Here is a 25,548-nt window from a genome sequence, read left to right as displayed (position 1 = left end):
AGAACAATGTAGATTAGTAAGACATTTGTAACTGAACTAAGTTTGCTCACATAAGTGCATGGAATTCATTGTAGTGTAATTAATGAAGATGAATCCCATCTTTGATGTTTAGCTTTTCTCATCACAGTATGTATTTTTTGGCTACAAATTGTAAAATGTGATAATTGGTGACCTTCTTGCATACATTACTTCAATAACTTTTAACACCTGTACTTCAGCTATGAAATGTTTAGGGTTATTCCCTGATTGTCATATTATTCATCACACATCAAATTTTCCTTCAGGACTACTGTGTACATGCCTCAACCCTTTCTAAGACTTTCTAAAAGTTTCCTTGAATAGGTCTTGATATGTCATATATTAGTGTAGTTTATGGGAGTTGTTGTATGGTCATGTTAGTGTAGTTATCAGAGGTACTCTGTGATATATGACAAGAAGTTGGTCCACATAGAGAGGCACTCACTGATTAGGTCTGGTCTCGTGAAGTGTGATTTACTGACATATGTGTCTTTGCCTTGTCTGGTAATTCCATGCTTGTAGATAGAATATTGTATGGTGACAGGTAGATGCTTCTGCCTCTGTCTCTGGTATATCATATAGAGCAGTGACGTCAGGTAGAACAATGCCTCTGTTCCTGGTATATAGTTGAACCAATAACAACAGGTAGATGCTCCTGCCTCTGTCTCTTGTATATCATATAGAGCAGTGACATTGGCTAGAACAATGCCTCTGTTCCTGGTATATAGTTGAACCAATAACAACTGCCTCTGTTCCTTGTATGTGAAAGACTGGTAGATATTCTTGCCCCTTTTGGTGTACGGAATGGAAACATGGCCGCCACACTACATATGCAATTTCAAGTGGGTTTATCTTTATGTTTTCCAATATTTACACTTGTTTTGAGTCAACTTCCATTGTTTTATTTGTTTACTGTAAATGTTGTGAAATAAACTGTTAGCTTTTGGTTGGTTAAAAGTATTCAGGAACTATTTAGTTCACTTTTTGTGTATGAAATAACTAATATCTGCCATTTCTGTGTTGAACAGTCCTGATGCAAGACATGATGTGATCATGTAGGTTTAGATACGTATATGTTCTGGTATCGTGCAGTAGTTGTAAGGTCTCTTGTAGAATACTCCATCAGTTTCTATCTGCACCAGTATCTTAGTAATCATAGGATTTGTTCCACAATATCTCGTGAATCACTCCTTATTTCCACACTAAACTGGCACAACCCAAGATTTTTGCAGTACCCATTGAAAATCGGAATAGATTTATAAGTGTCCATAACCGAGACAACTCAGGAATTGTGCCACTGATAAGCACAATGTTTACACATAAATAGTTTTCTGGGTATGTTTGATAGTGGAAAATTCCCATAATACCTGTTTTAAGAATTGTTAAAAGTAAACCTTTCATCAAAATAATATAAATAATTGTGCTTATTCAAATTTATTTTATCACTGTAGTGAGGGATGATAGAGATAATGAAAAAACATAAAGGAAGATGACTGATTTTGTTGAGCACAAACTAATATAGATTTGTCATTGTCTACCTGTAATGCATTTTAGAGGAACACTTTTCAGGGTAGACAACTGTGTGGTAGTGAGAGAAGGGGGTGCAAGTCTTGTTTGACTTAACGTTTATCTGGTCACAAATTATCACAGTCTGGAAGATCGTTTACAAGGAAGATCAAACTACTGGATTAAAACACTTTATCAAATTCATTAGGGGAGGTAATTGTATTCATATTTAGATGTCTGAACACATGTTCATCAATGCTTTAGTGTTGCTAAATTTTCCTGACTAAAATATTTAAATAATATCAACTTTGAGGTTATGATCCATCCTTGCCAACTAACTCATTTCACAAATGGCACTGATATGAATGCTTCAGCAATAATTGCATTTTATCAGTACTGCTAAAAAAGTAGACCTACATCCAGTTTTATCATATGGTAAACTATAGTCATATGAAATATTGTGTGTATCTTCTTTTGAGTAGTATATTATAGTGGTGTTCTGATTAATTGAAATAATGAAGATTGGTCGAAGTGACCAAACGACCAAGCAATCGATCACATTTTCTCATAATCGAACAAAAACGATTTTGGAACTGCTGTGTTAGTCTTTGAAACACTTGATGATGGAACATATCTTCGAAGTTGTCAGGGCCTGAAAACTTGTTTAATTCTTAGAAAACTCACTTCACTAACTGAAAAGTCATGACAGAATATTTTTTGAAGACTCCGGGATGTTTATTTTAATGATATATTAGTCATCACTTTAAAGTAGCAAGTTGCATCATGTTATACATATCTACAATAACAACCTGAATAGGAAAATCTGAAAAATGATTGTAACCAATTTTTTTCGATGATTGTTCGTTGGTAATGAAGCAATCATCAATTGTGGGATTTCCACCAATTCCCAACATTATATGTTATAGTTGTTGCTGATATGTAATGAACATTTTTTAAAAGAAATGGAATGCTTGAATTAATGATGTTATTCGATCCAGTATGTAGTACGGGTAGGCTAGTCATGTTCATGCATTTAATCATGTACTGCAGAAATAACAATGTCTAGTTTCATATTGCGTTTTTCACCTTGGCAAGGCAACACATTGTTTCCATGATACCTGGCTAACTTTTACCTTTTACACATAGTTCATTTACACATGTATTTTACATAGCTAGATCAAAATCTAAGTGATGTTTTGATAGTTAATCACATCAGTACTTACCACTTACAGATGATTAAAGTTCTTGTAGGGAGTTAGGTATATATAGATTGTGTATTATGTTATTATTGTGTCTCGACATATATTTGATTCATGAGATTGTTTTGTTGGACAATAAAGTTGTTACGTGTTGCACTTTGTTAAGATGGTTGTATTTTTGTTTAAAACATCTATGTGACATTTTGTTGCAGATACATTGATAGATATTATGATCAAGTTGTATTTTTCAGTTTTAAAACCCATTTCTACAATTCTCACAATTTGAGAAATATTGTACATAAGCTTGACTACTCCAGATAAATGCATGTTATTTATACATATTTTAAAGTCTAGTGCATGAGATTTTATGATGAATATACAGTGATTCAGCAGTGAGGTGATAGTAACATCCTACATCCTACATCAGCTGAGAGTTGTAATAGTGAGGTCCCACATGATCAGAGAGGCTACAGTGAAGCCCTAGAGCTGTAGGCTGTTTCAAGGTCCAGTAGTACAGGCTGTATATAGAGGGGACTGCAATCAAAATGTAATGCTTGGTTGACTGGATGATGTTTAGAAATCAGTGAGAAAGTCTTCACTGTGTATGTGTAGATAGGCTCACTATCTGTAGATGTCCTGTATGTGATGGCTGGGAACTGGCTCTTGTTCAATGGTAGGTGGGGCTAGTAGGTTGTCGTTAATCAATGTTCACATGGAACAACTTGATTATTATTTTCACATGAGAATTTTTTTTTTTTTAAATTCTTTCTTTTAAATTTATATTGACATTTTGTTTTTCTTGAGTATAGAATCAAAATCAGTATAAGAGTACATTTATCAAGGGCATTCACGATAGTATTATTGGAAACTCTTAAGTAAATGTATTTTTGATAAATGATTGCAACATGTTTATCATGTTTATTACAAAACTTTGGTACATATTACTTCATTAAAATATGTTTGGGGTTATGTTACTAAGGAGACAGGTTTCTTTACCCTACACTCTAGTATATGAAAGACTGAAGGCATGCTGTAGGCAGTATGCTACCACCAGTCCAAGAAAAATAGACAACTAACAATTAGCAATTTTTCTCCTGAAGCAGACAAATCTATAGTGAACAGTGGGTATAAAATGTGTTCTTTACGACAGAGGATATACAGATGCAGCACACATGAGTATACACAATGTTGTAAGCCTTGCAGTTTCCAACATATTTTCAGTCCACATTCTGTGATGATTAGGCTGTTAGTATAATGAGGCAATTATGGAGCAATTATTGAACCTTTGCCGTCTACAGCTCCGGCTCAGATGTCTGCAATACTATATGAAACCATGGAGTGAATCAAGTTTTTTCATCTTAAAGGACACCATTTGAGATTCTATATGTCATATTTGTGTTATTTAATGGTTCTAGAGTTGTATGTTTAAATTTAATAGTTTCTGCTGGGCATTTTGAAATGTGTTTCAGACATTTTACAGCAAGTTAAATTATTGTGGTATAAAACACATTCAATAACAGTGTTGTGATTCCCTTCTTCTTAATCAGTCACCTCTGTTGTCATATATCCAGATATGTTACTTCTATTTCACAAATAAAGTTCATTAATCGTTAACAAGCTAACATTGCTTGTTTCAAAGGACGTCTGGAAGTAAATCCAGATAACATATTGAATAAAAAGTTTATTTCCTCTTGAATAACTATTTCAGATTTTCCTCTTTATAATTGAAGTATAAAAGGTTATCTGTTACCAACAATTGTGTAAGATATTGAACGGTTTATTGGGAGGCATACAGGCTGTGTGAAAGGAGCTGTATTTATGACTATTTACAATGTCCTTATGACACTGATATGGGTCAGATTATAGCGGGAGCTCAAGTAGTTACTTCCAAAGTACAGCAGTAGCAGCCTTCACAGAGACTGTCAGTCAGCCACTAGTGTGTGTAGGACCAGGCTGCTCTCGCAACCAACATGGGTAGGTCCCTCTATGCAACAGTTTTCATTTTCTCTCCATCATCAGGCACACTTGGGTCACACTCACCAGCTCTACTGATGCAATCTCTTTTGCCAATTTTGATAGGAATTATGCTGACCAAGATGTATTTACAATGGACAGGATGTATGTTGAATGGCCAAATCACTGCTAATATTATCTTTAATTTATGAACAGGATGAATATGACAATTATTAATTCAGACATGAATCATTATTAAGTGTATTCAATGTTCAAAGTTACAGCTATCGTGTCCTAGGGTACTTGACATTTGTTTAGTAACTGATTCCAAGCAATCCTAAACCCTATAATTTTAACATAAAGGTTATGAATAGGGCCCCTTGATTTTCATCCCTAAGATTAAACACTGGTATTGTGTCTCCTCCCAAACATATATTTAGTAGTTGAATTGAGCCAAACCAACATTACAATGTTTAATCTCAGCTGCTGGAACGCCACTCCATTCTTGACATTCCGCCTGCTGCTGTAGTGTCTATTTCCTCCTTGGGCCCACTGCTTCCTCCTGATCAACTATAGGCAGGAACTCGGCATGTTATACCATGGCCATTCTATTCTACTTATCATACACATTTCTTTTCTTTTTCCATTCCACGTTCTCTGAAATACAAACTGTCGGTGCTTATAATCATAACCCTTACTATGTGTATAATACCCCTTATTATAAGTATAACATCCTGCAATGATTTACATGGAGTTACAATTGAGAGGAGATGAATAAGAATTTGTGCCACCTTTCCACACCTTATAGGCCTTATTGTAGGGTTAAAATAGTCATGCTATGCCTGGATCCTCTCAGTTTCCATTGATTATGTTTTAATAATATTTGATGTTGAGAACAAATAGTTACTTAAAAAATGTGAATAACTGTGTGCATATTGACCTGATTATTCCATGGTATGAGAAGAATATGATGCAAGTGCATGTTTGTAAGATAATTAGCAAGGATGCATCTATAGCACCTGATTTTGTGATGTAAGTATGCTTATGGTAGAAACACAAAACTTCTGCCTTTTACTCTTATACATCAGAATATATATCAGAATATACTGTAATCAGGCTGGTAATTAATCATTTGATTTATTAAAGTCATACCACTGAGGTTCTGTCGCTGAAACTGTCAGCCATCAATCAAATGCTAAGTTTAGTGACCAGGAAGGACCTGGCGGAAATACACAACCTATTTAAACTCTGAATGTAAGCGACTTCACATGCTGCTTTTATGAAAACAGTTCAAAAGTCAAATATCAAATCCTGTGTATATGTCCTTACACTACCATTTTAGATATGGAATTCAGACTTTACAAAAGTCAAATTATATAGTTGATGTCCTAAGTTATTCATTGTTCAAGTGATCAAGTTGAGCCGCATCTGAAATATATTCTCTGTGTAGTTGTTATGTTACATGAACTTATTGTACTACCAAACCAAGGTGTCTTGATAGGGTTATTGTTTATTCAAAGTTCACGTATCACAATAAGAAATAAAATATTTGATAGCAAACTTTTTTGTATTCTATAGCTTACATTTTGTTTCTTCATCATTGATTGAATGAAAGTCATATTGATGAACCTGTTAAGTTCCGAATGTTTGGACAATAGTATTGAGTTTGATTTTATCCTCTTGTCTATTGTATGACAGAATAGGGATATTTTAACTGATTGACTGTGTGTGTCCTGTTAGACCCAGTGATCCCTGCCTTCCTACCATACTGATAGTGTCAGTTTTATCACTGTTAGTCCACATGTGTTTAGCCAACAGCTGCTGTAGCATCCATGTTGTTATCAGCGCGAACTGTCAAGCATGGCTTTCATCAGTTATGGCATTGTCTTGATGTTCCCTTGCAGTTACTGGGGTACATGTCCTTCCTCCCTAGTCCTCTGTCTACAGTGTCCTGTTTCACCTGTCCTCTGTCTATAGTGTCCTGTCTCACCTGTCCTCTATCTACAATGTCCTGTCTCACCTGTCCTCTGTATACAGTGTCCAGCCTCACCTGTCCTCTATCTACAATGTCCTGTTTCACATGTCCTCTATATATAGTGTCCAGCCTCACCTGTCCTCTGTTTGCAATCTCCAGCCTCACCTGTCCTCTGTCTACAGTGTCCAGCCTCACCTGTCCTCTGTTTGCAATCTCCAGCCTCACCTGTCCTCTATCTACAATGTCCTGTTTCACCTGTCCTCTGTCTACAGTGTCCAGTCTCACCTGTCCTCTATCTACAATGTCCAGTTTCACCTGTCCTCTGTCTAGTGTCCAGCCTCACCTGTCCTCTATCTACAATGTCCTGTTTCACCTGTCCTCTGTCTACAGTGTCCAGCCTCACCTGTTTTCTGTCTACAATATCCAGTCTCAATAATCCAGTCTATGAAGAGCTCTAATGTCCACATATCGTGTGTAGAAACCCACTGTCACATGTCCTGTTTGTAGTGACCGTGTCCCATGTTTAATGTACCTGTATGTCCCGCCTTGTCCCATGTTAATATCTAGTGTCCTTGTCTATGTCTAGTGTCTAGTGTCCCTGTTCTCTGTCCCATGCTGTGGGACATGTCCTACATCCAATGATTTTTGTCCCGTCCTATGTGTTATCCCTGTGTCACTTATCTTACGTCTACTGTCCCATGCCCTTTTTTTTGTTATCCCTCATCTTTTGTCCCATGTCATCTATTCAATCATCCTTTGACTTTGAAATTTTGTCTCCCATGTCCTCTGCCATATGTCCCAGGCTCTCTCTATATCACAATATGTCCCATTTCCTACGTTTTGGCCCATATCCTCTGTTGCGAGATGTTTTCCTTCTCCTATGTCCCTCCTTCCATGCCCTCTGTCCTCTGCTCCCATCCTCTTCCCATCATATGTGTATGTGGATGTGTGTACCACACTGTAGCCAGCCTGCCCCACATACTGCATGATAATACTCAGTACCGCTGACAGATGATGACATGTTCATAGGGATTATCAGAATAAACAATCATTATGCAAAGCTGGAGTGTCTGTGTTATTACTGTAACCCCGTGGACATGGATGCCAAGGGTGTGAATATATTATGGTGCATGATATGCATGATAATCACATTAATTTGACAACATACATATGCATCTAAATGTATGCTTTTGAAAAAAAAAAAACCAGGGTGACAAGGGCATCTGTGGACCATGTACAATAAGATGGAAATACAACGGCACAGAAATATCTTGCAAAACAAGAAACACTGCGATTCTGGTTAGACACATCATCAGTACATGACAGTTTTATAGATAGACATCGTGTTCCTCCATCACCTATGATTACTTACACCGTAGTAGTAGTAGTAGTAGTAGTAGTAGTAGTAGTAGTAGTAGTAGTAGTAGTGACATGTGTAATTTAAATCAAACAAGAAGACATGGTCATCAATATCCCCCATCACAGTGTTCTGTTCCTATATGGTTCCTATTTTTTTAACTCCACCACAACACTGAAAACATATAGCTCATTTGGTTACCCTATCTATAACGGTTTTGGAGAAAATCTGACCCCATCATCTCGGATGGACGAAGCTGAAACCTATATCCCCCTCCCACTTCGTGGCAGATTTAATTTGGTAACATATTTTGATGAAAAGGACGGAAACTCGTGATGCCACTGCAATGACCATTACTGATTCATTGCAAGAATGATTGTATAAGTATTCACTTTTCACATCAATATACTAATCCTTGATTTATTGATGAACAAGATTTTTAAATTCAGATCACAATAATTTCTCTATCACAAAATTTCAGCAAGGTAAACAAAACATTAGTGCTGAATAGAAACACCAATTGATTTGTTAAAGAAATCTCAAACCATAGATAATAAATGATGATATGCAAACTGATACTCAGCACTATTTCACATTCAAGACTTATATGTATAAAGTGCTTCGTCAGCTATTCAAGTGTTTAGCAAGCACTAGGCTTGCTAGTTAAACGATACTTACAAATGGTAATCAGAATAGTAAAGTAGGAAATGTCATACGATGAAGGTGATTAGGCTTGAACCATCAGCAGCACTTACGAGCAGTATACCAGCAGTAACCCCATTGATCCACAAAGCATTTGTAGAGTTACAACAATCAACACTCCACTGAAGTCATAGGGTTCTCTAGGTCTTGTACTTGCACTGCTGGAATCTGGTGACCACCTAATTCTCCAACTTTTAACATGAGGTGTACGACAAGGAACCCTCAACAATAATTTTTTTAAATTTATATATTTATTTCCACTTCATGTAATACAGTGCATAGGATGTTTTGCATACATTTTCCAAATTTTCCAAATATAAGCATCAATGAAAACACTCCACCATATAGCTGGAATATTGCTGAGTGCCGCGTAAAACTGAACTCACTCACTCACTTAATGAAAACATTAGTACCAGTACAGAAGACAGGAAGAAGCTATTCAAGACAATATTTACGCATATTGTTAACTTAATAAATACCAGAAGATATTATACCTAATTATATGACATGAAAGATTTTTTGAGTGGTTCAGAATACAGGATATGCCTCGTACATTTTCTAGAGTATAAACATAAATGAATGCTAGTATAGATACAGATGACAGGCTGAAGCTATTCATGACATGATTTCCACGTATCATTAACTCAATAAATATCAGAAGATATTATACCCAATTATATGACATGAAATGCTTGAAAGATATTTTGATTCAGTGTACAGGATGTCCTCTGTACATTTTCCTAAGTATAAACATCGATGAATACTAGTATAGACACAGATGGCAGGCTGAAGCTACAAGTATTCATGACATGATTTACACATATCGTTAAATTAATAAATATCAGAAGATATTTTACCCAATTATTAGACAGGAAATGCTTGAAAGATTTTTTGAGTGCTTCAGAATACAGGATGTGCCCTGTACATTTGCCAAAGTATAAACATCAACAAATACTAGTACAGATATAGATGGTAGGCTGATGCAACCTCAACAGTCATGTTTACAGACCGCCGTCATACAAATGCTTTGCAGATGGAGAAACGCATTAGGACTATTTAAGTCAGATGTTTTGGTATGGGAATAACATAAAATCATTCTGTGAGCCTAACTCATTGGGTGGAGAGTCTAGCATACCCAACAAGCAATTGATGGTTTCTCCTGAAAATACTCGCTTCAATATAGTATTTTCCAAGTGAAGATAATTCTGTGGTCTCAGCTCATTAGCCGTTGGTAGGGACTGACAGCTTGCAAACAATTGGTTTGTTTCACTCAATTATACTTTCCTGCAATATAACTTTGACCCAGTAAAGATCAGTGTGGAGGATGGAGAGTGTCAGTATAAACCTACAAACAACTGTTACGCTCTGTTACGCTCCCCTTCAATAGAGCATGGGCCGAGCGATGTCACCCAGCATATTGGTGTGGTAATGAGGTGAAATGGGGTTTAACGTCACGCTCAAGAACAGTTTAAGGAACAGTTGATGTATCTACGGAATTCGGTCACTGTAACATGATTTCAATCAGGGAAAACAACTCTGTTAATGGGCACAAAATATTACTGGTGTGTAAATGAGTATTACATGGAGCCATATAAGAACAAAATATGACATATGTTATGTTTGAGGGCAGCTTTCTCAGTAAAGTACAGATTCTAGTACATTGGGGGTTCAGTTTCTTCCAGGATTTGAACCCACACTGTACTGGCAATTAGGTGCCCTACTCTGAGAGTGTGGGTTTGAATCCCATATGGGACTCAACCCAAAACATACTAGAATCTGTACTTTACTGAGAAAGTGTAAAACCAAATATAACATTTGTTACATTTGACCACTTTCAAAATGCCATTGTGTATTTAAGAACAAAACAGTCCTCTGAGATTCAGGTCTAGACATTGAATATTTTGTTGTCCAACATCTCTTTGCAGTGAATGTTGTGTTATATCTAATAGCTGAATGTTATGGCTGTATCCAACAGCTTCTGACACACTGATCAATGACAGCCATATCTGTCAGCTGCTTGCTGTGCCTTTACATATAATGGCTGAAATTGAAGGTTATGTTACAGTGAGTTATCTTACCTCTCATGTCAGAATGTTGATTGGTTCACCTGATAAAATACTATGTAGCCCGCCTGAGAAGAAAATAAGTTTTTGAGAAGAAGTCTTTAACACCCTGCCATAGAGGAAACGGGATGCATACAGATTTCAGATTTTACCCTGCAATGTAGTAAAACGCTTCATGTTGCTTACAAGTCAATGAAAGTAACAAAGCAGAGGATAAGTTAACCTCAGCTCAAGAGAACAGGTGTTTTCAGTTTCTTATTAAATATGTTGTCTACATAAATTCTTAGTGGAAGTATCTCCAGGGGTATATGTGGATTATGCATCCCTGTTTATCTTTCATACCACTGGCCTCAAACTCATGTATAACCTATATAGGATGCATAATACCACACATAGTCCTTGTGATAACAGCTCCTGGCTGTGAACTTTCTGTTTCAACTAACAGCTGAGATTGAATGTATTGACTGTTTTATCTATGACAGCTACTATTATTGACTGTTCTGGTATACCGGTAGCTTTATCTGACAGCTACTATCATTGACTGTTCTGGTATACCGGTAGCTATATCTGACAGCTACTATCATTGACTGTTCTGGTATACCGGTAGCTATATCTGACAGCTACTATCATTGACTGTTCTGGTATACCGGTAGCTATATCTGACAGCTACTATTATTGACTGTTCTGGTATAGCTATATCTGACAGCTACTATCATCGACTGTTCTGTTATAGCTATCTCTGACAGCTACTATCATTGACTGTTCTGGTATAGCTATGTATGACAGCTACTTTTATTGACTGTTCTGGTATAGCTATATCTGATAGCTACTACCATTGACTTCTGGTATAGGTATGTTTGACAGCTACTATTATTGACTGTTCTGGTATAGCTATATCTGACAGCTACTATCATTGACCGTTCTGGTATAGCTATATCTGACAGCTACTATCATTGACTGTTCTGGTATAGCTATGTATGACAGCTACTATTATTGACTGTTCTGGTTTAGCTATGTATGACAGCTACTATTATTGACTGTTCTGGTATAGCTATGTATGACAGCTACTATTATTGACTGTTCTGGTATAGCTATATCTGACAGCTACTATCATTGACTGTTCTGGTATAGCTATATCTGACAGCTGCTATCATTGACTGCTCTGTTACAGCTATATCTGACAGCTACTATCATTGACTGTTCTGTTGTGGCTATACGTGACAGCTACTAAAGTTGACTGTTCTGTTATGGCTATATCTGACAGCTACAATCATTGACTGTTAGAGCTATATCTGACAGCTTCTATCATTGACTGCTCTGTTACAGCTATATCTATCTGCTCCTGATTCTGATTGTTTTGTTTCAGCTGAGGACAAGCACCGACAGAACTACATCAATGAGCTGATCAGCACAGAGGAGTCGTACATGGCGGACATGTCCATCGTGTCCGAGGTTAGTATGAAATCACAGACACTCCAGTCTGGAAAGTCTTTTGTGTGCAAGCTATGTCGGACAGTATTGTTCTCCACCACCTTCTTTCTTTCCATTCTGTCTGTCATGTTTGGATCCAGACTCTAACAATACGATCAATTCAATGTCATGTTGTCAGAGCTTAACTGAAAGACTTTTCAATACATTTTGTTTTGGGAACATAACTCAAGGGCTGTCTATATTTTAAACTCAGCCAGCCAATTAAATGGTATGGAATCACTTTCAATTTATTTATTTGCTGCAGGCTTTCATCCAGCCACTGCGGAACGCCAAGGTTCTGACAGAGGAGGAGCTACACAACGTCTTCGTCAACTGGAGTGAACTGATAGTCTGTAATATGAAGCTACTGAAGTAAGTCCCCAGCTACAAACATGATGTAGGGTGTGATAGCAGCCTCTGTACCACCTACTTCCATCTCTTGTATTCTTACTTTATGTAATATGAAGCTACTGAAGTAAGTCCCCAGCTACAAACATGATGTAGGGTGTGATAGCAATGTATGTATGATGAAAGGTGGCAAGGTGGTTTCAGACTCTGCTCAATCTACTTCCATCGCTTGTATTCTTACTTTATGAGTGAAGTTTGCCCCCCAAAAATTATTTTTATTTTTGTAAAATGCAGTCATGTCTTTTCTTAACAATATCTTCATAGATTCTGAATTCCCTTATTTTAATGTTTGATCCACATACCATCTCGAGATTTCCTGATCATATTTGAAAACCTTTGTATAATTTTTGGTGAAACCTCCTATACAGATCAGTCTAGTGGTAACCTCATACCTTTTTATGATTTCAGGATACTGAAAAGCAAACCTTAGATATTTTACAAAAATCAGACTGAAGTAAAACAAAACAGTAACTTAATAAATCGGGTGAACTACAAAGCCATGTTTGTATCACCTTTTTCTGTAGGACTGAGGACGTCACTTAATAGTTGTGTTTCAAACTGCAGCAAAGCCTGAGAGATTGACTGGTGAGAAATATTGAAGAGAATGCCTTAGGAATATAGACAAATAGACTTCATGAATTAATTGATCTGATTTGCTTCATCGTTTGATGATGTGCAATATGTTGTTGCAGTGGTTTGAAGGTTCGGAAGAAGATGTCAGGGAAAGGCAAACCCATCTCAATGATAGGGGATATCCTGTGTGAAAATGTAAGTTTTAAAGGTGCTAATCCATACAACTGTGTAAATCAATGGTACATTATAAAAATGTTTTACTACAGGCAATAACAACAATTATGTTAAATCCACTGTAAGGTTGGAGGAAAATACAGTAAGTTCACAATCATCAGTGAGAAATAAATCCTGGTAAATTCACTATAAGCTCAGAGAAAAAAAACAACGAACTAATTTCACTTTTAATTCTGAGGAAAGCAAAGTGAAATTCACTTGAGGTCATGATAAATTTGAAAATTTCATAACAATCATCTAAGACTTTCCTTCCCAAATTGTTCAAGTCATGTTTCACAACACATTGTTAATTTCAATTGACCATTACCCTGGTACCTCATTTTGCCATTACATGTAAGGCACTGGGTAAATCAACATGGCATGAGCTGTGATGCTGTGTGTGTTTCAGCTTCCCCACATGACCGTCTACGTCCGATTCTGCAGCTGCCAGCTGTCTGCAGCCGCTCTCATACAGAGGAAGACGGAACAGAGCCCTGAATTTGTGGAGACTCACAAGGTGACATCAGGAGACACATCTCCATATCTTGACATGTGATGCATACAATACATTATGGTACTGGGGGCAATGCTGAGCAGAGTAATATTTACATAAAACACTTCTAAGAGTATTGGAAAGCAGAATTGCTTTCACTGGTATGGCAGAAACTCAGGGGTTGAGGGTCTGTGTACTAGTATGCCTTGAATTTGTTTCAATGTTTGTCAGCACAAAGCCTATGCTCCTGAGTTTCACCAAATGGTTTAAAGTTGCCATGCAAAATCTGCATCATTACAGTGTTTCTCATCTTAAGTCTTGTGTCAAACACAAATCTGGGTCCTATCCTACAAATGAACCTAATTGCCATGCTTGAATATGTGCCTATGATTATTGTGGTGCTACTATGATTTGTCTCATTGATTCCTGTTGGGAAGGTTAGCTGTAGTACTCAATATCTGACTTTCCTTCACTTTTGTCTTCAGAGGTGTCTACATGATCCCAGGACAAAGAACATGCCTCTCAGTAGCTTCCTGTTAAAGCCTATGCAGAGAATAACCAAATACCCCCTCATGATCAAGGAGGTAAGTGCACCTACCATAGATTTTAATAGTTTGGGTTACCTGGTGGTTAAGGTGTTGACTGATCAGGCCAAATAGAGTGTCTGGTGAATAATACCATACAACTTGTTTCATAATGTATCTGAAAGCAAAATTAAAGTTACAAGTTGTTTTAAAAGGTAACAAGCAAAAGTGACAAGTTTTAAATCGAGTTGTAAGATATATGGTATCTGATGGGCAGGAGTGCAGTATTCTGTTTCTTACTCACCCTAAATGACACCATTACAGCATTGAATCTATGAATATTTTGTCTATTCTTGTTGGTAAATTAATACATAATGCAATGGTTATGTGATGTAATGAAGCCCTGTGCTTCCTACCCATACCAAGTGTAACCCTCTGCCATAAAGCCTCCGCCATGTCTGTGGGTTATCAAGGCAACAATGGTAATGAAAACTAAATAAGACAAAACAGCATTTATTGTTTGTACAGTTTTGACACAGATGTTGGTGAATTTGACTGAAGCAGAACAAAGTAGTCCATCATAGTTTTACCTTAGGTCATAACCATGTAAGTTATGAAATATATGTTTGTATTCATACAGATCTTAAAATACACCCCTCCTGAGCACCCTGACCACCAGAATCTAGTGGATGCTCTCGCCAAGGCAGAGGAGTTGTGCAGTCAGGTCAATGAAGGGGTTCGGGAGAAGGAAAACTCTGAGAGGTTGGAATGGTTACAGAATCATGTCCAGTGTGATGGTCTGTCTGAGGTGAGTGGGGACATTTTTGTTTGTTTGTTGTTTAACACTGCACTTAGCAATATTCAAACTATATGATAGTATTTTGTCAAATATCACTCCTGGACTAGACACTTCAGTGATAAACATCATGAGCATGGATCCTCCCTGTTGGATATGATGGCATGCCTAAAACAAGTCCCCAGTGGATCTTTTATACTTGTGGGGCGGTGGGGTGGCCTAGTGGTTAAAGCGTTAGCTCGTCACGCCGAAGACCCGGGTTCGATTCCCCACATGGGTACAATGTGTGAAGCCCATTTCTGGTGTCCCCCGCCGTGATATTGCTGGAATATTGCTAAAAAGCGGCGTAAAACCATACTCACTCACTCACTCACTCTTTTATACTTGTTCCACATATTTATATAGACATCAAATTGTGATTCCAGGTTTACAGTGTTGGTTAATCACATTGCTAACACTATCCATCATATCATTTTTATCTGTGTTAGGTTTCTTTAAAATGAACATGAATATCTACTGTGCAACATTTGATGGGGGTACTGGAATTTATTAAACATGGGCATACTGGAATTTATTAAACATAAGGCATCACACAGTTTGTAGTATATTTGTTGTTGGTCCAGTGGTCACCTTGGACCCACCATATTAATACTTAGAACCCCCACATTTATCATCTTCATTCAAAAGTCCCAAGGACCATCAAATACATTGGCCTACCAAAATCCCTGTTCAAACTCATTGTTGGTATCTCTACACCTATCAAAATTTGAGTAGTAAATAAGGGAATGACAGCTCCCCCTACTCCAGTGATGGGTTCTAATGGTGTGTACTTGTCCAATGTGTGGAGCCGGTGTGGGAGAAAAGGTCAGAACGTGAATTATGTGTCAGGATTTTGAATTATCCCCTATCAGGGATTCTGTGTCAAAGATCTTCTGTTTTCTTTCAGAGAATAATATTTAATGGAGTTACTAACTGCCTAGGAAGAAGAAGACTTCTACACTCTGGTGTCCTTTACAAAGTAAGTTCTTGGAAAATCAAATTACAAATATTGATTAGAATTCTTTCATATGGCAAAGTCTGCTTTTGGCCTGTTTTCCTTCAACTGTCCTACATTCAGACTGTGGGTTTAGAGAAGAGCTTTGTGAAGTTGAAAACACCATGCAATCTATTGTAAAGACATCCCTTACCCTGTTTCATTGTGGGACTGAGAACGCTCTTGCTAATCTAATGTTCATCTTCAGGGAAATACTCAATATAATTAAACACATTTACCTTGTTTTTAAAGGGGCGGTGTAGCCTAGTGGTTAAGACAAATAGAATATTAATAAGCTCTTTTCTTCCTCCTCAGACTAAAAGTAACAAGGAACTGTTGTGTTTCCTCTTCAACGACTTCCTGCTGCTCACACTGCCGTCCCGGCCGCTGGGCAGCAACTCCTCACTCCGCTACATCTGTGATCCCAAGTCTACACTCAACTTTAAAATGTACAAAACGGTACGTAATACACCATAGGTCACAGTTGTACACACGTCAAGTTTTGTTGTTAGTTGTGTAGAAGATAGCATAACTCTGCAGACTGATGTCTGCTGCTAATGACTGAGTTCGATGTCAGGTGATGTCATGAGTACGGAATACATACCTGGTAAATCAACTGGACCAACATCAGTTTTGAATCAGTCATCCCACATTTTCGATACGTTTCCAACTCAAAACATTTTCCTCCACAGTTTTTTGAGAAATGGATTCTGTCAGAGTGACCTATCCATTTAAATTGTAACTGGTTAAAGGCTTATATGTAGTATAGAGGATTACACCTTCTCAGTAAAGTACAGTAATTACTAGGGGTAGAGTCAACTCTAGGATTCGAGCCATGCTCTCATCTCACAAAGTCACTGATCTAACCCACTTAGCCCCTGCAGCTTCCACAAACATTAAAGTCTGACAACTGGTAGTCTAAACCAGATACTTTGTGAACCCACCCCACTTGATAAGTGTAAATTGGCACAGATACATTTGACCACTTTCAAAAAGGCATTGTCTGGTTATGGTTTAAAGGCTTGAAATATCACATTCAAAGAACACTCACAGTAGCATTATCATATTCATGTTTGATGTATCAACTGATGAAATTGCTCACATGAAATTGTGTTCCTTTCTCCCCCAGCCTATTGTGTTGAACGAGGCAATCCTCATCAAGTCCAATGACACGGACAGTGACCCCTGTCAGTTCCAGATCAGATATGACTTCGACAGAGTTCTCAATCTCAAAGCAGTCACTGAAACAGAAAAGTAAGATGTTCTCTATGTTTTTTTATGTCATGCTTGAGGCCCCTCTCACCTCTGTACATGACTAATCCATTTGTGTTCAGCTAAGGGAGATAACTCTCAACTGTAAATCCTACACAGATGAATGTGTGTAATGACTACACACTGTTGATGCCTGATCCCATTAAATACTTTTCTCTTATTGATGATTATGTGTGAATCTTTCAGGGATCTATGGATCCGTGAGATTGAAGGAGCATCAAGACAGTATCTAGATACAGAAAAAAAGAAGAAGGAGCGTCAGCACTCAAGTAAGTCGACACCTTGTCCACTCAGTGTACATGGAGAAGTCAGTGTAGGGATACATCAGTTATGTTTTAAGTATGCACAGACTGTCACTGTCTTGCGGGTAATTGCCAATGACCATGAGCCATTAGCATTAACTGCCTCCATGGTCTTGTGGATAGAGCACCTGTTCGAGGGGGGAAGGTGGATGGTTAAATGCCCATCTGTGTCACACATGAAAAGATTAAATGGTGCTTTTGTTACCCTCGCTGACACAAGACAATAAGGGGAATCGGTATACTGTGTCTGAGTGAGGTATCCATGTTTAAACTGTACCATGGTATCTCAGTGGGCTCGCAATATAAAACTGTCCAACTAGTCCAAGCAGCCACGAAAATGTGCAATAATCTTGAAAGTGACATTTATTCACATTTCACCTCATCCCATTAGCATCAGTAGTTCATATTACCGATTGAGAATCAGCCAGAGGTTGAGAATTTTGTGTGACAAGTTTAGATGGGGAAATAAGTGAATGTTGATATTGTTAATAAACTCCCATGTCATATTTCAAAGTTTAGTTCAAACTTTTTGTACTTATTCAGTATGATACTAACACCCACTCAATATGGCCTTTCTCTCAACCATATTTTGGCATATATTTTCTTTATGTGTTTCATGTGAAATGATTGGTCTCACTGAGTATTGAATTATACATATACATATATATGCAGTTTAATATCTTAACAAATATTGTGTAACTATGGTAACACTGTTCATCATTATATTCTCTAATACTGCTATGAAGCATGTTTGTGATACAAACAATGACTTTTAAGAGGCTCCAATAACTTCATCATATGGCTTGATTCTTTGTCTGCCAATCTGAACACTCTCTATGACAATAGTAGCTCAACTTCGCTCCCGCCCGGTTGGACGGCTGCTTGTCATCATCCTGGAGGGCGTTGGCCTCAAGTCCACGAGCGACGGTGGTAAGGCTGCAGCATGGATGTGTTTCATTTCAGTGATGGCATGGCATCCTCGTCTTCGTATCCGACAGCTGTTGCATGGCTAGCAGTTCCTTTCAGTTTCAGTTTTAGCAGAAGCACATCAGATTTAGTTCCAACCCCAATGGACAAATAACCTTCTGATGAAGCTGTGAATGAAAGTTTTGGACTCAGTCATTATTATATAGATAGCATGTTCTTATGAGTTAGGCTGGTCTGTGTTTCACTTGAAATGTTCTTGCTGCGACCTGGTATGAGGATTGCATGAAATCTGGCTACTACATGCTTACATGTACATACAAGCTTAAGGAACAGTTTGTTCATTGGGTTGTACTAATACCATATTTTTTTTTTTGTATGATGTATTTTTCACGATGATGCTCCTCTCTCTGTCATCACTTCAATGCCGTAGCATTTCCAACTTTAACGTCACTTGCCCATGAGGCATTCATATGAAGAATTTGATGTCTTGTACCCCAGCCTTAGACCAATTTATAGAGTCAGCCCCACTGGCACCATTCATTTCAAAGACACAGCCAATGACTCAGGAGAGAACAATACTGTTCAACTGAAACAACAGGTTATTGCCCCAGAATGAAAATCATTATTGTTAAATAATTACACAATTAAATTTGGTAGTTTGTGATTGCTTGGGCTGAAAAATGGCTATCTGATCGGCTGCTCTGTTGTAACTAATAGCTAAATTCAGTTGCTGAATGTATCCTGGGGGTGGGGTGAGGTGTATGTGTTTCAATTTCCTGGTACCAAAAATTCCACACTTAAGCTGTGATACAACCTGTGTATAGTCCTCCCTGTTAGTCTCAGGCAACTCAAGGCATGAAACCATGACAAATAGAGGAATATCAGCATGGTAGCTAGGTTACAGGTCTCTTCTTGGTTCACATCACACCTCCAGAGGGCACTACCACCCAGCAGCCATATATGGTGTTGTCACATCACCTTTACCTATACATCAGTGGCAAATATTATATGAAAAATATTATATTCTTTATCTAAGGTTATTTGACACAATTCAAATTTAGGCCATGAGCCAGACAATTTTTCGGTACCAATCAGAGGGACCAAACACTTTTATGTTTTATATTTTGAACTTGGTATGGTCTCTAGACATAAAAATGTATGATGGCCATGTCGGTTTGGTAGCTCAGACTCAGGACGAGGCTAAATCCAAAAAGGCCGCCAATAAACCCAAATTTTTAAAAAAAAGGTCAATTCCAAGCTTTAATCGTGAGTAAAGTTCAGCAAATCAGTTGGAAATGAAAGGGGTGGGGGTGGTTTAAAAATAGTGGTGACATGATTAAAAAGATTTCATTAATATCAAGTTGTGATATTTGGTACCTTTAAATCATTGCTTTTCCTGATTTTGTAAGAGTCAAAATTGTTATATAGAGACATAAAGGAATATAAAAAACACTAAAACTTTTGGTCCCTCTGAGTGGTACCAATATGTCAATTTTCAGCTCCTGGCTCATGTTCTTTCAAAGTTCCTGGTTGAGATCATTAATATGCATTTTACAGAGACTTTAAGATTTAAGTTTGGGGGATTGTTAAATCACAATAAAGTCTCTAATGGACTCTAAGACATTTTGCCACAGAACAAATTATTCCCACATCATTGTCATAATCTATACCCCATGTCTGAGGTCAGACCTGACAGTGGTTACTGATGTGTAGTGCCAGGTGATGTGACGACCCCTCCCTGCCAGGTGTGTCTGCCTGCCTCCTCCTCCCTTGTATAACATTGCATGACCTGTCTGTCATCTGTACATCAGTGCGCAAGTCCCCTGGGGTTGGCAGGCTGCTCGTCGTCATACAGGAAGCTGTTAACCTCCGAGCCAGCGACAATAATGGTAGGACCATTTCAGCAAAGACTGATTACATCCAAGCTCCACTATAGCCGGGTCACAGGTTGATATGTCCTTAACAAATATGGCACCCTAATGCCAGATTAGACACATTTGTTTTGTCACAGCAACCATTCTTAGGGAACATGGAAGGAACTAGATTTTGTGCTTTACTAAGAAAGTGTAATCCCAAATATAACATATGTTACATGGAAGGAATATGTTATCCTTTCAATTTCAGGTTCATTTAGAATATTTTTTTTGGCTATGCCGCAACCATTCCCATGTTTACAGATCTTACCAAAATCAAAGTGAAAACATCAGCCCAGGCTTTCCTCCCACATCAAGCTGACTTTCTGTGATGTAACTAAATACTGTTTAGAGATACATTAAACCACTGACTTACATGCTTGTAGCTTACGCATTGCATTGGATTCATTTTGGAGGTAGATATTTTTGTGGAATGTTGTTTCCTTTGTGTCCGATGTGGGATTATGACATATTTTAGGATTTTTTGGGTCTGATTTCAAGCATGGAACTAAACAAAACCCACCAAAATAAACTATGGAATTATGATCTTACAGTTTAATAACAGAGATAGATAGTTATTCTTTCTGACTTCAAAGTTTAGGAACACAAAATGCATGACCTTGCTGTGGCCTGCTGTGTGTTGTACTGAAAGTGAGGGAGTTCTACCTGACACACTGTAGGCTGCCTGCCTTGCAGTGGCTGGTGACCTTCACCTTAGTACTGAGTGTGACCTGGTGTGTAGTGTGTTTCCAGGTGGTATACCTGATACACTGTTAATAGCAGGCCTTGCAGTGCTGTGTGACCTTCACCTACGTACTACACGTGACCTGATGTGTAGAGTGTTTCTATATAGCACACCTGATACCCTGTTGGTGCCAGGCCTTGCATTCCATTTTCTCATGTACATCTATGCACCATTCTTTAGTTGTAGACAGAAATATGTAGTAACATTAAAATGTCATTGTTCTTGGTAAATTCACCATATATTCTGTGAACCATGAGAGATAAGGTTTGTGGAACAAAAAGTTTCAAGCATTTATTTCACTCACTTTTGAGGTCATATTTTCAGTATCACAGATAAATATACAACTCAGAAGACGCTTATCATGGCTTGTCCTTGTAACTTGTGAACCTCAAGATAAATATGTTACTTTTGTCACTAGCTAAATGGACAGCATTTACAACTCATCTCCTATACCCCTTGACCGTCTGTCTTATGGTGTACAATCCCATTCAGTAATATCCTCCACACCCAGCTGGTGCCACATGTAACCTTGTATGACCATGTGACCACCTTCCGTGCAGGTAAGAGTGACCCGTACTGCGAGGTGAGCATGGGGAGCCAGGAGCACCGAACCAAGGTCATCCAGGGCACGCTCAACCCAAAGTGGAACCACTCAATGCAATTCATCATCAAGGATCTGGAGGAGGATGTCCTCTGCCTCACTGTGTACGACCGGGACATCTTCTCCCCAAATGGTAGGACATCCAGACATGTTACCGTGGCCAAATGCTCACTATTGCCAACTTGTCTTTTTGAGATGACCACCAGGTTGGATTTAAATTAATGAAAATTGGATTTATGAATTCGTGAATGATTTTGTGTGTGTGTTTTTCAGAGAGCATACACTCTGGGATTGAAAGCCATTGATTTTCACTATGTTTATCTCACTTTTCCTAATGATTTACCTATCATGCCAGTATGATCATCTCGCTTCATGTGTTCCGACCAACATACAAAACACAAGCTGTGGCTCTCCCTGGTCTATGAACGTAATTCTTTCTTATTAACATGTCTAACTTTTAAAGTTATTGTTCTATAATTATGACTGAATGTTCATAAATGCCTGCACTCCATGGAGGAGAATGGGCCAGCATTTTGAGAGCTCATATTTGAAACCTGAAAAATAATTATCTTTCAACACATTTTGGCCATATAAATGATATGAGGTAAATCTGTGCCTGTTACTGGTAATAAATGTGACAGTGTACTATATGCCATATATTTGCAAATTACTGACAAACCCTGGGGATACAGTATGAACTTCTATGCTTCAAAGTCATCCAAGGTCTTACTCTGCATGAAGTAATGGTGAAACATCAGTTTGATATCCCCTTGTATACATGTTGATGAAACTATTTTCGTACATCTGATTATGTTTTTGCTTTCCCTTCAGACTTCCTAGGACGGACAGAGATACAGGTGAAAGAGGTGTACTATAGCAGTATGAGTCGGAAAGGGCCGATCACAAAGAAGCTCCCTCTGTATGAAGTTAATTCAGGGGAGGTAATAGTGAAGCTAGATCTCCAGCTGTACAATAGCTGAAAGTCCCTGGTGGACACAACAGTGTTTTAGTGATACAGAATTTTATACAGTATATCAGACCCCCGGAGAACAGAGAGGGTCTAACCTAGAAAGTAGACCTGTCAGGTAGCCTACCAGTAGATCACATCGACAAACCTGTAGCGTCAAGGGTCTGGTGTGCCATGGGAGAATGAAATAATACCAAGAGCGTTTCCCCAGGTTATTTTAATCTTCTTCTTCACAAGATTAAGAAGTTTTGTTGGATCCTGTTTATCATCGGTGCAGTGAGCACCTGTGCGATCAATCTTACCATCAGTTGGACAGAACAGCTTCTTTGCTCACTTTCTGTGCTGCAAACTCAAGGACATCAGTTTTTATTTTATTTGATTGTTGTTATCAATATGATGATAGTAACCCCTTTAGTCATCATAATCGCCATCATCATCATCATTTTCATCATCACCATCATCATCATCAATAACCTGTTTTCTCTCATTGTACATTTTAATGGTCACATGCTCTTAATATGAGGATGGTATTATCTGTATCATTTTCATCATTGTCATGGTCATCTTCATTATCATCATCACCATCATCATCATTATCATCATCACCATCATGAAACCACATTACCTGTACATGTCACCGCTGCATCCTGTCTTTGGCTACAGTACTGCTGGACTAAACATCAGCAGGGCCTCACGCTACAGAGTTACTACCCTTCCCTGTTTGTCTCACAGGTCTAAGTGTCCCTACCCAACACATGCATGAATACTAGGTTTGAAATACAAAATATTTGCTGCAAGTAGCAGATGGTATATTTACTGAGACACAAATAAAGGTGGTCCTTTGGTGGTACATTTTTTTTTGTGGCAGTTACATGTATATATATGCAAATTTTTTTTTGGGTTGGACATCATAAACAGGATCAAATTAATCTGGAAACTGTTATGTCAATACCTCACTGAGACGATTAGTGGATTAACTCAACAGTAGGCATGGCTACAGTTTCAGTTGTGTGGTGGGTACCAGGTAGTATTAGGACAACTTACAATTAGTTGCAGAGTACTGATCCTAGAGGATACACATCTCAAAAAGGCCTGACTGTAAAATACTGCAATATACAGTAATAGTGACAAATAGTTGCAGTAGATCTCTATGTATACTCTTTGTCAAACAAAACAGGTGCTCTTTATACAGACCAATGTAAACATTTAATATTCTGTTTCAAGTTAACCGGTAGAAAAACAGCAAAATGTGATTTGTGAAAAGTTAGTTTGGTGGGAAAACATAATTTGCTGGAATTGTACTTGATGTGTCATTGTGGTCGAAAGTGTTCTTCAGCACATTTCTGTTTTGACAATATTCAAAATTGTAAGTTTCATTGTTCATTAAATGTGTCAAATAGTTTTCCTAGTCATATATATATATATTCAAGTTATCATCCTCATTCATTGCTATCATGTAAGGACGGAAAGCCTATTTGCTGGACCACAATTCACTGTGCAGAGTTGCCTCCCTCAGACATGCTAGAAACCTAGCATCACAGGTTCAAGTCCAGATGTTCCATGGTTCTGTTTCTAGGTTAGTCAGCCCTATACTTGTACTAGTGGGTTTCACCAAACAATCTTAACACTACAAACAATCTTAACACTACAAACAGTCATAAGTCTCTGTTATCAGTACGATCATCTTGGCTATGATCATGTAAAAGGGCATTGGGGACAGGTAGCGCATTTCTGATTGTGCCGACATCATTTCTGTAGCACAAACCTTCCTACATTCTACTTATGTTATTCCTATCAGTGTGTTTGTCCTATTTATATTTTCTGATCCTAAATTTGGATAATTACAGTTATAATCTCAGAAAGTGAATTTCTATGTGCACTCTGTTATGTTATTTTATTGGCCTATGAATGCAATCAAAATCATTTTTCTGTTCTCATTGTCATCATCATCAACATCATTGTCACCAATATCTTGTTACCTGATGATCATCTCCACTGTTTAATTGTCAAGTTCATATTAATTATTCCTATTGTCAATGCTTTTTGTCAAAACTTTAATGGGAAGTTGTATAAATGTAGTTTTTGTCCTGCCCCTGAATTCACTTGGTTTTAAACCACATCAGAGCTAGGACAGTCAACCATGATTTTCTTTTTTTAAATGTGATGTAATTTATAACTGAGGTTAAAGGTGGTCCATTTTTCTGTGGCATCGCAATTCACCTTCAACCATGCCAGGATCCAAGGTTCTTGTATTTTTTAGCCAAAGCAAAATACTAAAGTTATGAAGTTATAAACAAATAAACAGGTATATTTGATGATACTTCTCTAACATTTTCTTATTCATTGCAGGAAATCAGTCAATGCTGACATGAACATTGTTGGTTTTTGTGTGTTTCCTACAAAACAAGCTGTGAAATTTAACTCTCATAGAGTATATCTAAGTTTTAAGCTTTTGGCAAAAAGACTTTTGAACCAGTTTACACTGAGCTGAGAATATTTGCAATATGTTATTTTATATGTCCAAAGTGACTGTTTCTT

At 37.8% G+C, this 25,548-nt stretch overlaps 1 protein-coding gene and 1 long non-coding RNA gene across 3 annotated transcripts in view; one reads left to right on the top strand and one right to left on the bottom strand.

Annotated features, from left to right (window-relative positions):
* The window catches only part of LOC124281756 (intersectin-1-like), an 80,957-nt gene extending 55,652 nt beyond the window's left edge, over nt 1–25,305 (top strand). Inside the window, 14 exon segments of the mRNA XM_046717729.1 lie at nt 12,140–12,225; nt 12,509–12,615; nt 13,344–13,419; nt 13,847–13,954; nt 14,416–14,514; nt 15,095–15,262; nt 16,197–16,268; nt 16,599–16,742; nt 17,413–17,537; nt 17,742–17,824; nt 18,704–18,787; nt 20,596–20,673; nt 22,003–22,176; nt 22,875–25,305. Of these exon segments, the coding sequence (XP_046573685.1) occupies nt 12,140–12,225; nt 12,509–12,615; nt 13,344–13,419; nt 13,847–13,954; nt 14,416–14,514; nt 15,095–15,262; nt 16,197–16,268; nt 16,599–16,742; nt 17,413–17,537; nt 17,742–17,824; nt 18,704–18,787; nt 20,596–20,673; nt 22,003–22,176; nt 22,875–23,053 (1,583 nt within the window). The 3' untranslated portion in view covers nt 23,054–25,305.
* LOC124281733 lies at nt 6,414–7,112 on the bottom strand. Of its 2 annotated transcripts, none has more exons than XR_006899968.1 (3): nt 7,055–7,112; nt 6,877–6,994; nt 6,414–6,696 (listed from the first exon to the last, which is right to left on the bottom strand). It is a non-coding gene; the product is annotated as an uncharacterized LOC124281733 (long non-coding RNA). The 2 variants fall into 2 exon arrangements; XR_006899969.1 differs by lacking the exon at nt 7,055–7,112 and adding an exon at nt 7,025–7,048 and having other exon boundaries at nt 6,877–6,966.
* Nucleotides 25,306–25,548: the final 243 nt, after the last annotated feature.

The sequence above is a fragment of the Haliotis rubra genome, unplaced genomic scaffold (assembly GCF_003918875.1).
Source record: "Haliotis rubra isolate DU_JTF1 unplaced genomic scaffold, ASM391887v1 Scf289, whole genome shotgun sequence".
Lineage (NCBI taxonomy): Eukaryota > Metazoa > Mollusca > Gastropoda > Lepetellida > Haliotidae > Haliotis > Haliotis rubra.
Note: the sequence above shows the minus strand (reverse complement) of the source record. Positions and strands in the feature narration are given on the sequence as shown.